General features: G+C 41.9%; 1 protein-coding gene across 2 annotated transcripts; it reads left to right on the top strand.

The window, feature by feature from the left end:
* Window positions 1-3266: 3266 nt before the first annotated feature.
* Window positions 3267-18019, top strand: LOC117403000 (peptidase M20 domain-containing protein 2-like). Of its 2 annotated transcripts, none has more exons than XM_034004799.3 (7): window positions 3267-3991; window positions 5215-5363; window positions 10776-10918; window positions 11351-11505; window positions 13616-13732; window positions 15679-15786; window positions 16909-17046. In XM_034004799.3, the coding sequence occupies exons 1-6, from the start codon at window positions 3566-3568 to the stop codon at window positions 15754-15756; spliced, it is 1068 nt and encodes a 355-aa protein (XP_033860690.1). In that variant the 5' UTR covers window positions 3267-3565; the 3' UTR covers window positions 15757-15786; window positions 16909-17046. The 2 variants fall into 2 exon arrangements, with proteins under 2 accessions (XP_033860690.1, XP_033860689.1); XM_034004798.3 differs by having other exon boundaries at window positions 3270-3991; window positions 13616-13751; window positions 16909-18019.
* Window positions 18020-18647: the final 628 nt, after the last annotated feature.

An 18647-nucleotide genomic window follows, 5' to 3' on the forward strand; every position in this document is an offset into this window, starting at 1 on the left:
GGAATAAGAACGCAGAACCCTGAACCATTCCAAATGATTAGCAACTGTGTGAAACTGGAATAAGAACGCAGAACCCTGAACCATTCCAAATGATTAGCAACAGTGTGAAACTGGAATAAGAACGCAGAACCCTGAACCATTCCAAATGATTAGCAACAGTGTGAAACTGGAATAAGAACGCAGAACCCTGAACCATTCCAAACGATTAGCAACAGTGTCAAGGTGAGCAGGTACATCGTGATTCCTGTTGACTTTAGTTGGGAGGTGCAGGCTTGCTCTCAGCTACTTTTAAAAACAAGCCGACGTTATTGTTCAGTGGTAAATTGTATTTCCGGTTCTTAAATCGAGAATAATACCAAGGCACTGCAAGACCCACCCAGCAGGAGGCAGTCTTTCCAAAAGAACTCCAAAACGCAGCATGGAAACTTTCTCAAGTGGGGTCAAATTGTTCAGAATTTTAAAAGGATGCATGCACAACACTATGAAGGGTTAACTATGATGCTGGATCTTCAACCCAGTGTCATAATAGATATTCTGCTCTAAAATGAACATTCTTTCAACAGTGCACATTTAAGACCAATGTACTTTGAGAGCTACAACCACTATAAAGACCAAAAAGACAAAAAAAGCTGCTGGTAACTGATTCTCTCTCATGCAAGTCCAGGATGTTAGTTAACAAATCCTCTGCTGGCCCGGTGCTATCCAGTGTTTTTCCACTCCTTATCTTCATACAGGATGAATTGCTTTCTTGGAAGTGGCATGCAGTAGTCTATCCTAGTGTGCAGTGTATCATATGTGAGTGCAGTGGTAAACAATCTTTCTTAACTAACAGGTGAAAACACAGTTGTGTAAAAGGTAATACGCCAGTGACCCAGAGCTGTTTTTTTCTTTCCACTTGGACTCAGATGAAGCTGGTTCTATCAGTACATTTCCTGTGTCACAGATAGCAGGGCCCCACTTGTTATTACACCTTTAATCCCGATGCATTTCCACTGCAGATGACTTGGGAAGCACTCGAGGATTACACGTCCAGAGAGCATGATAAATTAGCGTACATTTTGAGTCATCAAATCATAAAGCTAATCCAGCACGACTTTGCTGGGCTGATGCAAAACACCTGAGCTAATCAAGGATGCAGGCTTGCTTTGGGATTCTGCTGAGAATGCTGTCTGATTTCACAGTGCAAGCAGGAAGCACTATGTGTTGGCTCTGCAACCTAATGATGTAGAAATGTGATGGGAAGTGCAATGCAATGAGCTGCTAGGTCCTTCTAGCCCGAGGCTGGCTGCAGTAAAATGTTGCTGGATTGTCAGAAATGAACAGACACCCTTTATTCAAAGCAGGTACCTACTTCTTGAATTGCTTGGTCAATACCATAGAATGTAAAAAAATAATATAAAATATACTGCTTGGGAATGGTGTTGGTAACACTATCTTCCACAAAGTTACAATTGTCTGCCTAGACAGAGTCTTAATATAGCCCCAATACTATAAGACTCTCCTGTGCCAGTGTTGCGAGGCAGTGCGAACACGACGAAATGTAATGACACAACGCCAACAAGTCAAATATGAAATGCTGCCTAATATTATTATTATTTATTTCTTAGCAGACGTCCTTATCCAGGACGACTTACAATTGTTATAAGATATCAAATTATTTTTTACATTCAATTACATTATTTTTACATACAATTACTCATTTATACAGCTGGGTTTTTACTGGAGCAATCTGGGTAAAGTACCTTACTCAAGGGTACAGCAGCAGTGTCCTCCACGGGGATTGAACCCACGACCCTCTGGTCAAGAGTCCAGAGCCCTAACCACTGCTGCCCTAGAACATTATGCATGTCCTCCAGTTTACAAATAAGTATGGGCAGAGTGGGAAATGATTCATATTATGCTTTTCTATTGGGGTTTAAGGATGATGTTGTTTTTCCAATGAAGCACAATTAGAAACTCTAAAAGCTACTTTTTACAGCAGAAACATCACCGCTTCTTCGTGAATTTTCAAAACTTTACATTTTTTTTACAAAGTTTAATATGAACTATGCAGATTCCGAATCATTGTGTTACATGAAAGTCGACCCATTAGGTTTGTTTGCTGGGTACCGGTCTAGTGTTATTTAGAGGTATGCGTTAAATAGTGGTACGTAGCACACTGCGCTTGCTCGATCTTTTACGTCTTTTTTAATTGCATTGATCTTTTCCAGTCTTTTACATAGTTTTTAATATCATTTATCATATTTTTCCACCATTAAGAAAATAGTAGGTGAATATTTATCATATGCAAATACATTGTGTCTTGTTCATGGTGAATAGTTTTTTCCTTAAAGAGAGATTGGTTGTCTGTTTCCAATTTAAGTATAATGTATAATTAACGGTAAATGTACCTCTTTTTGACAATAGCAAAACACCTATCAGAGCTCAATTGATTACACGTGTACCAAAAGCTGACAGAGGACCATTTTCTGACATTACATGGGTCAAGTTTTGGTACGCGTACCACATTCTGACGATGTACCACTTACAACACCGCACCGGTACTGCCGACCTCCAGGCACGTTGGGATGGGTGGAAAGGGACTTGTTCAGCACTCACTGTATTTTTATTTTATTTCATAAAATATAGACAATCTGTGTACATAACAGGTTTAGGATAAGTTACATCTAAGGCAACATTAGTGCATGACATTAATTTGCACATGGTTATCGTTATCTTTAATGACTTGTACAGTACAAGCTGGCAGACATTAAAAACATGAACCACACAGTTGTGTGTGGAAAGGAACCTTAAAACATTCCAACTCTGTTGTTATTCCATTCTTTTCCAGCTTTCTTTGCTCTTAATATTGACTATGCAGTTGTAAGTGTGCTGGGTGCAGGGGTACTGCCTTTTCATATTGAGCTCCTCCCCCCTCACTGCACCTCGTTTGAATTTAAACCAAGGTAAACAAGGTGACTAAGCTCCTAGAGTTTGGATACATCCGGGTTCTAGAAGGCTGCTCGATTTGGATGTTTACGAGACACTGCTTGCATTTTGCAGGGATATCCATTTCTCCAGTGATTGGTTTTGCGCAATCTTGAGTGGCACGTTAGAGTAAATACGGTTTCCATGTTACACAACAGCGGAGAGAAAATGTCGAAATGCATGCTGGGCTTTGTAGTGTTAAGTGCGATTGAACGAAGTGTCAGGCTATGAGAAGAACCACACTGCACAACTACAATTAAAAGGGTGCATAGCGATTAAGTGCCCTTGCTTTTGACCCTTTAAATGCTTGGGAAATGCTTTGGGACAGACAAAATGCTCAAGCGTGCTTGTACTTGCCCAGCTGTTAATTAAAGTCAGACTCTTTCTGTCTCAGTTAGTGCGTTTAAAAACCTTGCAGGGTAATTTTGACAGTGCAAACTGCTTATTTTTACAGAATTACCGTAAGTTTGCTTTTTTTCTGTGTTGATTTAAAAAAAAAAAAGATCAACACTACAAATTACTTTTAATTAATAATAATTTCAGTTAGGCTACGGTTATTTTTTAGTGTTCCATTTATCATATTTACCATATACTGACCATGCGAACAGCGTACAATTGTAATCAAGAGAAATTGCAGAAGTGCAAACACAAAGCAGGATGTTGCATAGATTCAGCTAAGGACACCCTGTTCGCGTTGAGTAAAGACATATGGAGCTGCGCAGAACTAGCGTACGAGGAAAAGCAGTCTCACGACATCCTCGTCCGCTTCTTCACGGAGACAGAGAAGGGATGGAGCGTTGAAAGCCATTACAAACTGGACACGGCGTTCCGGGCCACATGGGGACCCACCGGAGGCAACGCGGGGGGTGACACGTTAAATATTGGGTTTCTGTGCGAGTATGACGCGTTGCCAGGTATCGGTCATGCATGCGGACATAACCTGATCGCTGAGGTCGGTGCTGCCGCAGCTGTGGGAATGAAAGGGGCGTTGGAGGCGCTGGTCGATCCTCCAGTTCGAGTAACGGTAAGGCAAGAATCATAGAAGCTGCCAAGCGTTCTTGGTTGAAAAATTACGAAGCAGGGTAAAATTGTATATCTGTTATACTATATTCATGGTTGTGTTATTCATGGAATGTCCTAATTACTGTAATACAATTTTCTTCAATTACTTCTTTGGGAAAGTCGTTACCCAGCTTTGGAGAGCTGCATACCATTTCTTAATCACAAGGCAGATGATACAGTACAGGGTGGGGTCTGGTAACAACCCTAACAGAATGTTTATGTAAAACGCTGCACACGTATATTTGAGAGGGTCACATTGCTGGTCACCTTGCCATTTTAACGTGGTGCCCCTTTAAATAATACCCCCCCCCCCCCAAAAAAAAAAAACACGAAACAGATGTGAAGGAACTCAAGTTGTGCAAGATGAGCCAAAGCAGCCAGAAAAAACTGCCTTCCCACCACTGGGTGGAATAATGGTGCTGTGTGCCAGGGTGCAGTCCTGCTGCAACACTGTGCCTCCACAAGACCACAGTCATCATTCGCTGGGGATTTAAACACCTGTAGTTAAGACATGGTTTGCCAAAGATGAACAACAGCCTCTAGTCCAGGGGTGCCCAATCCTGGTCCTGGAGGGCCGATGCCCTCCTGGTTTTTGTTCAAACTGTACACTAAATTGATCAATTGGACCAATTAGGCTTCTAATAAGGGCTTGATTGGTCTAATTAAGTAATTTAGGGCACAGTTGCAACAAAAGCCAGGAGGGACATCGGCCCTCCAGGACCAGGATTGGGCACCCCTGGTCTAGACCTTTTGGAACACACTGATGTGGTGCAACCCATTCATATATCATTGCAGTAACAACAATTAAACCTAACCAACTATGTACGATTAGTCCAGACATGGTTTGTTGTGGTTATTTATTTATTTTTGATTTTGGAGACTGTTGGTTGTCACTACTAAATGGGCAGCGTCAATCTGTATTTAATTGTGTTACTTTACATTTTTTGTACCGGACTACAGGCCTTAAGTACTTTTTTGATACACAAATATTAGTTCATATAGTAAATGCTGTAGTTCAGTGCAGTGAGAAGGTGTAACTTTAATTCAGAGAGTGTCGTTGAAATCTCTACAGTAGTGGATTGTTTTTAAGCACATTCAGTACAATACAGTGCAGACCCCCTGCCGATGTCAAGGCTGCCCTGTGTAAGAATACCCTCGTCACTAACACTGAGGGGGTCTGTTTAGGTGACTGTGATTGGAACTCCTGCAGAAGAAGAGGGAGGTGGCAAGATTGACCTGATCGAAGCAGGAGGCTTTGAAGGCCTGGACCTGGTGTTCATGGCACACCCATCGCAGGAGGATGCTGCCTACCTTCCTGACATGGCTGAGGATGAGTAAGCGAATAGTCGACTCGCTGATTAGCAGTGACAGGCGACCGCAGAAACTGGTCAACTAGTCGCACGTCAAGTGATTGTGAAGTAATTAGTCTGCTCTTTCTGACACAGAAGTGCAGCTGCAGGTTGCAATGCCTTGGTGCACAAATGACGTTTTAGAACATTCAGAATTAGGGGGGAATATTTGAAAAAATTTGCTCAGGAAAACATTCAGAATTGTTTTTCCGTCACAGACTCAAACTTTAAGAAGCTACTTGTGTGTGTGGAACGCGTGCCTTCAGGGGAAACATGTTCACCAGGGTGGTTGTTTACAAATGCTATAAAAAAAATACCATTTAAAAAATCAAATACACATTTAACATAACATAATATACACATGAAACTATTATAGATAGAGCCCTGTGTGAAAAATCATTACAAAACAGAGTGACATTTTTAAATTGTGAGGTTTATACAGAAAATACCTGGTCTGAGGAAACAGAATCTCTGACTAGCACTTGCGCAGATGTATAATTTGAAGCGAGTTGTTTGGTAATTAAAATTGTGATGGAAGAGGAGACTTTGTTTCTAAAATGCCTAAACCGTGCATAACAATTAAACAACACTGCAAAGAATTTGAGCATGAGGGGATGTATGCAGCTGACAGTGGCAAAATAATGATGTGCAGATTTTACAACTGTCGGCTGGTTCATTGCTTTTGGGGAAAATATGGCTTGTTTGCCTGTACTGTATTTTGCATTGGTATTCTAATACTTGTTTTATTTCAAGTGGTGCAAACTTTGCACTGGAGCAAATGCTATTTTGGTTTTGAATGGATTTGAATGAATGAATCTGCTTTGCTTTGTGTTTAAATACTGAGAGACCCCAAGCTTGTTGTATACTGCTTCAGTGCAATGGGATTGAAATACAATTTCTATTGTTGTGTTATTTATTTTTGTGTTTTTTTGTTTTTTTAATGGGTAGATTGTTGTATGTGCAATTATTATGACAGCCCCACAATAGTAGGGCAGTGTAAATATATATTGTAGCGTTCCGCAGACAGCCAGAAAACAGGAGAGACAGACACGTTGGTTTCTCATTCCAAAAGCTTTATTCAGCACTCAGTCGCACACACACAGCTCCCTGTCAGCTGCTCCAGAGGCTGTGTGGTCCAGTGGTTAAAGAAAAGGGCTTGTAACCAGGAGGTCCCTGGTTCAAATCCCCCCTCAGCCACTGACTCATTGTGTGACCCTGAGCAAGACACTTCACCTCCTTGTGCTCTGTCTTTCGGGTAAGACGTAGTTGTAAGTGACTCTGCAGCTGATGCATAGTTCACACACCCTAGTCTCTGTAAGGCGTCTGCTAAATAAACAAATAAATAAAACCATGGTAACCACAACACAACCACACACACACAGGGCGTCGCAGCGCCTTTTATAACCCCAGCCCACCCCGCTACTCTATTCAAAACTTACGCGTCCCATTGGGCCTCACCCGCACACTTCGGGCCAATGGGAACACACTGAACACATGAACACACAGTGACTTACAGACAGGACCAATCACAGGGGAGACACAAACCACGGACTACACAACTCATACAGCGGGAAGGGCCAATCACAAGGGAGACAAAGAACATGCCTCTGCGCACAGGCTAGGGTCACACAGCAACAGAGAGTTAAACAACGGCGGGAAATACAGAGGGGGAAGGGAACGACATAAGACACACACAGCACGTAAACACGCATACACAGAAGTACAGTACAACACAAATGCACAGATCTTTACACTGCCCCCACCTTAGTCTATTTTTGTCCCCAAAAACTCCACAGGGTGGGGCTCCTGAGTGGCGCATCCAGTAAAGGCGCTCCACGTGGAGTGCAGGATGCGCTCTATAGTCTGGACGTCGCAAGTTCGAGTCCAGGCTATTCCACAGCCGACCGTGGACGGGAGCTCCCAGGGGGCGACGCACAATTGGCCGAGTGTCGCCCGGGGGAGGGAGGGTTAGGTCAGCCAGGGTGTCCTCGGCTCACCGCGCACCAGCGACGCCTGTAGTCTGGCCGGGCGCCTATGGGCTTGCCTGTAAGCTGCCCGAGAGCTGCGTTGTCTTCCGATGCTGTAGCTCTTGGGTGGCTGCATGGTGAGTCCGCAGTGTGAAAAAAAGCGGTCGGCTGACGGCACACGCTTCGAAGTCCACAGGGCGCAATGCAACTCGTAGCCACAATCTGCTGCCTCCTCCCTTAAAACACAGCCCCTATATATATTGATAGAAAGTTGATTTTAAAAAAGTGGGGGACTGACGCTAATGAGAAATTATGGTAACTAAATTATTTTTCTGTGTGAAGTCTGTTTGTCAAAATGTTTTAAAAAAATCGGATAATGTTTAATAAAAAATATGTATGTAGTTAAAACGTGTACTATACTATTATTGATATACATCTATTTGAGTTGTTTTATTAATGTGTATCTGTAATAAAATGCAATTTGTGAAAAATAAAACAAAAAAGTATAAAAAGAATTTCACAGTGCTATAATTATAGGCCCCTGTACCAACAGTCCATAATAATTGTTATCAATATCAAACTTTATTTAAATCATTAAACGCTTAGCAAATACTATTCTGGGCTTTGAATAACGCGAATGCCAGGCAATTTCTTTTTTTTTTAATAGTCAGTAAGATACTACAGAAAACCTATAAATAAAATGAAAGTTGTTTGAGACTGTCCACTATGCATTTGTTTTTGTGGCACTTGCCCCCTAGACTAATGTGACAGCACTATGCATGTAACAATAAAAAGACCTTGTAGCTTATGGTCTCTTTCAAGTGAGACCCTGGCTCATTGATTCTCTTCTGCTTACTATACACGGTCTAGCAGCTTGTACCCCTCACCACCCGGCAGTATCTCGTCTTCTTGCAATGCAACCTGATCTTGCATCCATGTGTAACTTCTCTCTAAGGGTTTGGAGATGTCTTCAGTCTCTGATGTATTATATACACTGTATGTGGTGTAATGGGTAACTGGAGCTTGTAGTTGCATCTGTGATACTCTTCAGTCTAACATGCCTGTGAAGGTAGGCTAAATCCATTGGCCATGTTAGATGGGTGTAATGTGTTAACAACAACATAACCGAGCCACTGTAAGTCTGGTGCTGGAGCTCCTATATAAATGTGTCGGTCTGGTACTGGAGCTGCTATATAAATGTGCCGGTCTGGTACTGGAGCTCCTATATAAATGTGCCGGTCTGGTACTGGAGCTCCTATATAAATGTGCCTTGCATAAGTATTCACCCCCCTTGGACTTTTCTACATTTTGTAGTGTTACAACCTGGAATTAAAATGGATTTAATTAGGGTTTTTACCATTTGATTTACACAACATACTTAACACTTTGAAGGTGCAAAATATTTTTTATTGTGACACAAAAGTTAATTAAACAAAAAAAAAGACATTTGTTGGTTGCATAAGTATTCACCCCCCTGAGTCAATACTTGGTAGAAGCACCTTTGGCAGCAATTACAGCTGTGAGTCTTTTTGGGTAAGTCTCTACCAGCTTTGCACATCTGGATCCTGCAATTTTTGCCCATTCTTCTTGGCAAAATTGCTCAAGCTCTGTCAAGTTGGATGGGGACTGTTGGTGAACAGCAATTTTCAAGTCTTGCCACAGATTCTCAGTCGGATTGAGGTCTGGGCTTTGACTGGGCCATTCTAAGACATTCAGGTTCTTGTTTTTAAACCACTCCAGTGTAGCTTTGGCTGTGTGTTTAGGGTCATTGTCCTGCTAGAAGGTGAACCTCCGCCCCAGTCCCAGGTCTCTTGCAGACTGAAACAGGTTTTCCTCTAGAATTTCCCTGTATTTGGCTCCATCCATCTTGCCCTCAATCCTGACCAGTTTCCCAGTCCCTGCCGATGAAAAGCATCCCCATCACATGATGCTGCCACCACCATGCTTCCCCGTGGGGATGGTGTTCTCAGGGTGATGAGCAGTGTTGGCTTTGCACCACACACTTTGCGCTAAGGCCAAAAGTTCAGTTTTGGTCTCACCAAACCAGAGAACCTTTTTCCACATGTTTGCTGTGTCTCCCACATGCCTTTTGGCAAAATCCAAACGGGATTTGATATGGGTTTTTTTTCAGCAATGGCTTTCTTCTCACCACTCTTCCATAAAGCCCAGCTTTGTGGAGCGTCCGGGTTATAGTTGTCCCAGGGACGGTTTCTCCTATCTCAGCTGTGGATCTCTCCAGCTCCTTCAGAGTTACCATTGGCCTCTTGGTTGCTTCTCTGACTAATGCCCTCCTTACCTGGTCACTGAGTTTTGGTGGACGGCCTTCTCTAGGCAGAGTTGCGGTTGTGCCATATTCTTTCCATTTTTTAATAATGGATTTAACGGTGCTCCGGGGGATGTTCAAAGTTTGGGATATTTTTTTATAACCCAACCCTGATTGGTGCTTCTCCAGAACTTTATCCCGGACTTGTTTTGATAGCTCCTTGGTCTTCATGATGCTGTTTGTTTAGATATGCTCTCTAACAAACTCTGGCCTTCCAGAGACAGATGTATTTAATCTGAGATTATGTGACACTTTAATAGCACACAGTTGGACTCCATTCAACTAATTATGTGACTTCTGAAGGCAACTGGTTGCACCAGAGCTTATTTAGGGGTGTCACAGCAAAGGGGGTGAATACTTATGCAATCAAGACTTTTCAGTTTTTTATTTGTAAATAATTTTGAAAAATATGTAGATTTTTTTCCCCACTTCGACATTATGGACTATTTTGTGTAGATCAGTGACAAAAAATCCTAATTAAATCCATTTTAATTCCAGGTTGTAACACTACAAAATGTGGAAAAGTCCAAGGGGGGTGAAAACTTATGCAAGGCACTGTATGTGCCAGTCTGGTAGTGCTGAGGGGTAAGAGAGGGCATTTCACAAAGTAAAAAATAATTCTACATGTGTGATTTCAGATTGATCAGCTGGATTTCCTTTTTGCTTCTAGGTTTTGAAATCTGATTGTGGCTGAAGCCTTTCTTCCTCTTCCTCCTCCTCCTCCTCCTCCTCCTCCTCCTCCTCCCATGGCTTTACACAAGCAAAATATGAATTAAAGAACTAAATTGAAGAGCTGTTACAATATAATACTGCCAAACGAGATCTAAAGAAATCAGTAGCAATGCCGTGTGTGTTTTCAGGCTTCCACAGCTGTACTGTATGTAAACCAGGAGAGAGATACACACAAACAACAACATTCAATACAGCTCATTTGAGAAACACTAAAATAAACTAAAATTCAATGACAAACTTTTCAATACATTGAAAAAAAATAGTAGTTGAAGTGTTTGTCTTTGAATTTTAGTTTCTTTTAGTATCTCTTAATAAATAAATAAAGTGCGACCTTGCTGTGAGCCGTTTTAAGAAGGCGTGATTTTGGTTTTGCAGTGTGACGGTGAAGTACTATGGAAAGGCTTCTCATGCTGCAGCGTACCCATGGGAAGGGATTAATGCTTTAGATGCTGCTGTCCTTGCTTACAACAACTTATCTCTGCTGAGACAGCAGCTGAAGCCTGACTGGAGGCTCCACGGTGAGGATTCATGTACTAGTTCCATTAAACGTCTGTTTCTTTTTTCAGCTTTTTTTCTTTCCCGGTTTATTCATCTATTTTTATTTTCTCCCAAAAGGTAACCCTTTTCCCCACATTGTCTCTATGTTCAAGAGCTTTTATCTGCGTGAATCATTTGTACAGAGACATGTTAATTGCAAATCTTCCCTAATGACAATGTTCTACTGAATTCTACAGGGTCCTATGAGCTGCTCTCTAGAAAGTCAATAGTTTTATTTTCTATAGAATCCTATAGAGATTCTCTGCATGGCCAATTTTCCATATAAATTCTTTAGAGGTTTTTTCTATAAAATAATTTTTTATAAGGGTTGCATTTAGCAACTTGCTGTTCCCAATCTCTGTATTCAGTTTCCCTGTTGCCTTGCATTATCTTTGTCTTGTGCCCTTCTCCAGGTATCATTAAACACGGAGGGGTGAAGCCGAACATCATTCCAGCATACTCCGAACTCTACTTCTATCTGCGCACCCCGAAGCGCAGGGACCTCCCGTTTCTCAGAGAGAAGGCGGAGCAGTGTTTCAGATCTGCTGCCATGGCAACCGGATGCCGAGTACGTTTCAGCTGTTAAAGCCCCTTTCACACAGACGAGTTATGACGGCTCAGAACTGGCACTGATTGTGGTCTGTGAATTGCTTATACCATCACAGAGCCGTCATATTTTATGCCGTCTCTGAACCACCTCACGGGAGGTTCAGAGACGGCCCTGAACCGTTCAAACTCCTGTGTGAAATGCTATGCTATGATTAAATACACAGATCAATGTGTGTGTGTGTGTGTGTGTGTGTGTGTGTGTATATATATACTGTAACTCGTACTATAACTCATGTTGTCTCATACAGACACACCAATGGTTATTTGGTTTTTTTGACTCATATTAATAACGTTTGGGGGGTGCAATTTGCCATGAAAATGGTTCTGAAACGCTATAGTGGGCATGGATTGAAAGTCAACATCCAACTTGACTGCATGCATACCAGACGTCTTGGGTATTTTTTGTTACATGCTTTCCTTTTTTGCAAATGCAATGGCTGATCAAGAAAGAGGTAGTAATAGGAGTCGGAAATGCGTTAAGGAATTAACTTTTAGGTCTGACGAGGAGGTGAATTCACAAATAGAAGGGACGGTGCGTGATCATTTCTGGGCGAATCTCCGACACGGTGCGTAAGCATGGATATAACCGTTGCCATGAAAACGATCTGTTGACTGACAGGTTTGAAAGTTGTACAGTAGTCCAACTGCGGTGGGACCAGAGTAAGGGTGGATATGTAAAAAGTTGGATAAATTAATCCTGTTTTAAATACCATTATACACAGCTGTAACAATTACTATATTCACACAATTATTGTTTTGAGATTCAGCTTTTATAAGGAAACTCCCATAAATCTCTTGTTTAGAAAGATACAGGGTATTAATGTTTGTGACAGAGTAGCCATCTGCCATGTGGGTGCGTGCATTCACTGCTGAGTGACAGGCAGGAGATCGAGACAGAGGTTGAAGTTGATACGCCCCGCAGGCGAACAGGATTTATTTACATAACAACACGCTAAACCGCTCACGTGACACTACCAGCAATAAACTTACATTAGTGTCAGGTAATTTACACAGTAGCAAAATGCATAGGTTTACAAAGAAAAAAAACCTTTCAATTGTAAGCACAACTCGCTTTCCCTTTCCTGTAGCCATTTTGCATTAGCGCTGTACACGTGAGTGACGTTGCTGAAGAGCTTGATCATGGCAGATAAACGGTTAGGGTGGATACACGATGGATTGCTGTACTCGCATGATCCATGCTTTTTTCATGCTGTGTGAATGGGTATTTTATAGAATATTTGAAACGTCTCTGAGACGGCTCAGTAGCGGCATTTTTGTGTGAAAGGGAACTAGAGTGAGAAAACAGAATGTAAAAAAGAAACCCAAACAAAGCCCACCTGTTACTGGCTGTACCTGGAAAGGCACACTGACAATAGTATGTTTTTATTTTAAATTCCACCAAGTATAAAAAGACTTGACACTGCAATAAAAAGTAGTTTTAGTCATTTTTTTTCCCATCAAAAATGTGTTTCAGGATCCATTTAAATGTTCTTTTTTATACCAGACATACCTTTATCTTACTTATTTTTACAAGACATTTTTCAAGATATTTTCTTCATACACAAATCAGCTGAGGAATAAAACAAAACCTACACTGTGCATCTAGATCACGCTCCCTCCTATTATTTATTTATTTTATTATTATTTATTTCTTAGCAGACGCCCTTAGCCAGTGCGACTTAAAATTGTTACAAGATGTCACATTATTTTTACATACAATTACTTATTTTTTTTTACATACAATTACCCATTTATACAGTTGGGTTTTTACTGGAGCAATCTAGGTAAAGTACCTTGCTGTGCCCCCCACCGAGAGCAAGAGTCCAAGAGTCCAGAGCCCTAACCACTACTCTACACTGCTGCCCCACTACTCCTTCCTGCAGCATTGGTGCTGGTTTTCTGTTCCTACGATGAGCATCAGCATTGTTGCACGAGAGCATGTCTGGGTAGAGCCTGACAAACTCCAGTGTTTGTTCGAGTGTTTAAATAACAAAATCTTAGTCAACGTAAAACAAAGCGATGGAAGCAATCCTGTGGGGAACTGAACAAAGCTGTGCTCTGTGTTTCAGGTGGAGCTGCAATACGGGCCTCACGAGTACCATAATGTTCTTCCCAACAAGACACTTGCGCGGCTGTATGAGGAGAATGGGAAGGCACTTGGCATTGAATTCACAACAGACAAGCAGGTGCTCAACACTCCATCTGGTAAAATACATGCCTTGTGTTACTTCATGTAAATACATCCCTTGTGTTACTTCATGTAAATACATCATTTGTGTTACTTCATGTAAATACATCATTTGTGTTACTTCATGTAAATACATCATTTGTGTTACTTCATACTTACTAGTTTATTTCTTATGGTTTATACTGCTTGCAGATGCAGAGTCTTGTATTTTAGAAGCTTCAGAGATATGGGCGGTGACATTCCTATTATTATTATTATTATTATTATTAATTGTTTATTTAGCAAGGCGACTTACAGAGACTAGGGTGTGGGAACTATGCATCAGCTGCAGAGTCACTTACAACTACGTCTCGCCCGAAAGACGGAGCACAAGGAGGTTAAGTGACTTGCTCAGGGTCACACGAGTCAGTGGCTGAGGTGGGATTCGAACCGGGGACCTCCAGGTTACAAGCCCTGTTCTTTAACCACTGGACCACACAGCCTCCTGTAACCTAGGGGTTATGTAATGCAGGTCTGTGCAAACATAGAGACTGCTACTGCTTTAGAAAGTTATTCTGTCTGGTTGACCATTTCAATTACCGTGACATTGTTCCATTTACTGTCAATGAAAATACTTCACACAGATAACATGTGCTGTGTCTGTTTTAAATAGTAGGGGGCAGAAGTGGTATGGCCTGGTGGTTTGGAGGTATCTTCTTATTACCACCCTGCTGGATAAAGAGACATTTTAAAAATGTATTTTATTGTCAAGAGAACTGCATGTTCTTGCTCGGCACTAGTTATGTAGTGTATTTTCGTCTGGGACATGCAGAGGCTGCTGGTCTGTTTGTCTGTCCAACTGTGTTCATGTGTCACATAGTTTGGTATTTTCAGCAGTGGAGGGGGTTGGATGTCCTTCCTGTCTTTCTAGCAAACAGAACCAAATTATTTATTTTATTCTATTACTTTTTTTTTTTTTTTTCCAGCGTATGTCAGAATTCAGCTTGTTTCACTTGGGATTGAGTGAATGCTGCTGACAGGTGACAGACTGCTTTGAAGCACAGGAGACTCACACCCTTTGTTACACATTGGATCGGTGAAAGCATCTTCACAGTGCTTTGCCAAAATACCTTTTCCCATTTAGGGGTGGGACTCTGTCTGACTGCCACAAAGTGCCATGTACCATGTACAGTAGAGACAAGGTGGGGTGTTGTTTCTGAATGCAAACTGCAAAAGAAATCAGGTCAGGTTTTTTTTCCTTCGGTGCTGCAAATCTGGGGAAGAAAGGCATATCATCGGGTTCAAGAATAGCATGGTCGCTCCCTAGTGGTGCATCCAGTAAAGGCAGTCCGTGTGGAGTGGAGGATGCTCCTTATAGCCTGGAGGTTGCTGGTTCGAGTCCAGGCTATTCCACTGCCGACCGTGGACGGGAGCTCCCAGGGGGCGGCGCACAATTGGCCGAGCAAGCCCGGGTGGGGAGGGCTTAGGTCTGCCATGGTGTCCTCGGCTCACCGCACACCAATGACTCCTGTAGACTGGCCGGGCGCCTGCGGGCCTGCCTGTAAGTTGCCCAGAGCTGCGTGGTCCTCTGACGCTGTAGCTCTGAGGTAGCTGCATTACAGGCCTGCAGAGTGAAAAGAAGCAGACGGCTGACGGCACACGTTTCAGAGGACTCGTGTGTCCGTCTTCATCTCTCCCGAGTCAGCGCAGGAGTGGCAGTGGTGAGCTGGGTTGAAATGAAAGATAATTGGCAATTCCAAATTAAAAAAAAAAAAAAAAAAAAACACAGTAGAATGGTCAGTAGTGCTGTTCCCTAGGGTCTGGATTGAGATCTAAAAAACGAAGTCACACATAACGATGATGCTGGAATCAGCCTGGCCTGTGCTTTAGTATTTTGTGTTTCTGAACAGACTGAGCAGTAATGCAGCAGCTGGTTCTTGATTAACTTTCTTTTCTGCTTTATAGGATCCACAGATTTTGGAAATCTGTCCTTTGTTGTTCCTGGAATCCACCCCTATTTTTACATTGGCTCCAAAGCACTGAATCACACTGAAGAGTACACTGCAGCTGCTGGTAGGACATCTTATCCATGCTCTCTGTGAACAGCAGCATCTATTTTTTATTTTTTTTTATTCGCTTGTCAATAAAAGGTCAAATTGGGTCTGATCATATTGTTACTGCCGTGGGTTTTTTTTTTATTGTGTTGTTTTCAATTTAAAAACACACAAACATTTCTTCAGCTTTTAATTACCTGTTAATACAATATGCCATATCTCATATAGGTTTTAAAATGTATTTAAAATGTATTTTCATACCTCTCCCAGATATTTCATAGACAGAGCTAGAGGTGAAATGTTGCTGCTGCTGCTACCTGGGACATAACCACGTCAAGTACTGTAGTACCAACTTGGTACCAGAATGAACGTTTATCTACTGCGTTGAAAAGCACGCGTCTACAATTTGCAGAAGTGTAACCTGCTTGTTTGCAGTTTTGTAACTCGCTTACCAGCATTTTTTTTTTTTAATTAAAGATCACAATGCTATGCTAAGAAATATGCTGAGGAAGGAATATAATGATAAAAATTAGGCATTTGTTCTTTGGAAAATGGTGGTCATGACAATACCGAGACATACCAGCTGCACTCCCATATGTACAAGAAACCAGCCCTTGGGCGGACCGCACCAAACTAGTGTATATAAGGGAGTCAAATGAACTAACTAGAAACTCCTGAGATGGAGAGACAGAGTAGGCAGCGGTTTCCGGGACACTGGTAACCCTCTGTTCTGTACTAGGGTATTAACAGCAGACTGATGGGGTTTATATGTTGTTGCAAACTTGTGTACCGGACCCCCTATGTTTAATCTGATTGTTGGTAATAAAGCGGCCTGAACCAAATAAGTGATTTGCGTACTTGGTTGGCAGATTCTTTAGTTTATTACTGTATAGCATAATATTGATCGTGTTCCATCATAATTTTAACCTACCTGTTTCTGTTACATATCATATTGAGACAGAAATCTAATTAAATGGAACTGATTGATTATTACAGAGAATTGAACAAACGATCATTAAATCCAACAGAAGCAGTAACCATGGCAATAAAGCCTATAGGCAAGGCCTTGGATTTGAAACCATTGGTCTTTTCATATTTGTTCATCAAAATAACTTTCACTCAACTGCTCTCGTTTCTGCAGGTTCTGATAAGGCCCAGTTTTTCACTTTGCGGACGGCCAAGACGCTGGTGATGATGGCGCTGGATGTTCTGTTTAACCCAGAGCTTCTGAAGCAGGTGAAAGAAGACTTCCACCTGTCCAAGTTGAAAGAAGAATGTGAAGTGACAGGAAGGGAGAACGGCAGCGGGCCTGGGCAGTGGGGTGGGGCAGCCAGTGCCTCCCGCTGAATCCTAACTGACAGTACTACTCTTCCCTCACTGCACTCAAACGAGATCACAATCAAATACTCTCCATGGATAGCCTTTTTTTTTTTTTTATTACACACGTCGATTTGTAGGGACCCTATATACTACTACTTTCAAGTTTTAATTGTTTGCTTTTTAAAGGCAGGTGTAAGCTGTTCCTTTCTGATGTTACCTAAACCACACTACAATGTGAATCAACTGATGAACAGTTAGGAATGATTACTGGGGTCGGTTTTTCAAAACTTGTAATCTGGATAAAAGTGATCCGGATTTTGTAATTCTATATATTGTGAACGAGATTACTTTTATCTGGATTACATTTATCCAGATTACAAATAATTACGATTCCGAAGTCAGTTTTTTTTATATATATATATATATATATATATATATATATATATATATATATATATATTACATCAAAGAGCCCTCTGAGTCTTTGGACTGGGGTAAGAGACCTGGGTTCAAACTCGGCACACGTGTAAATTAATTTGGTCTCAAGTGGACTCGCATGCATGCACCAATATGGGTGCTATGCATGTGAGCAGACTACAAGGAACAGTATTTTCCAATCTTTTCCATTTCGATTTAATTCTCAATTCCTGCATTCAGCTTGAAAATCCCAGTTCTATCAAATTCTAGTTTGCTGTATTTAAACCTTATGAATACACATACACACAGAGTTACACACACAGTCAGATCTGTTTACTGAGAGGCAAACGTCTTTAATATTGATTCTGTTAAGGGTTTGCTTCTCACCTCAGAGTGTTTACTTTTTGAAGGTCATTTTGTTGCTTGGCAATACTGCAATGTATTTATAGATGTAACGCTGAGATGCTGTGACGGATGTGAGTGGTGTATTGAATAAATAAACAGTCCCGAAACAATATTTCTCCCAAAACGACTGTGTTTATTGAAATAAACCTCCCCTTTACCAGCGATGGTATTTGGGGGGAACACAGCTGGCTGACACACGAAACAAAAATACAAAACCCAAACAGAAAGTGTCCACAATGAAATCCCTAGTGTCCTGTGCATGAGAGTGCTCTGTAATCCACACGGGGTGTGCTGATGTTGGTGAAGGGAAGGTAGTGCTCTGTGATCTGGAACCGGCTCCGTGGCTGCAGTCCCGCACTCCTACTCTGCCTCTGAAAACACACAACAAACAACACATAATCCAAAAAACACAACGCTCCGGCTGGTGGCTCAGTTTCTCAGCGCAAGCGGAGGTACTGACGTAGCTGCTTCCCCTTTGTACCCAGCAAACTCCTCCCTGCAGTCAATGCGTCGCCATGGTTTCTCCAATAGAGGGCTGCCCTGCAGCTGACTGCAATGGAATCGTCCTGAGTACTTGCAGCTACGCGCCCCTCCTAATATGGTCACCTTCCGGTTTCCACCTACCACCGAGGTGGCGGATCTAGGAGGCAGCTTACCTTCCCCCTTACACAGCGCCCTTTCTAATCGGGAGATTTACAGCATCGATCCTTTCTCTCTCTATCACAGATGCACAATTAA

This window comes from Acipenser ruthenus, chromosome 5 (genome assembly GCF_902713425.1).
Source record: "Acipenser ruthenus chromosome 5, fAciRut3.2 maternal haplotype, whole genome shotgun sequence".
In the NCBI taxonomy this organism is placed as follows: Eukaryota; Metazoa; Chordata; class Actinopteri; order Acipenseriformes; family Acipenseridae; genus Acipenser; species Acipenser ruthenus.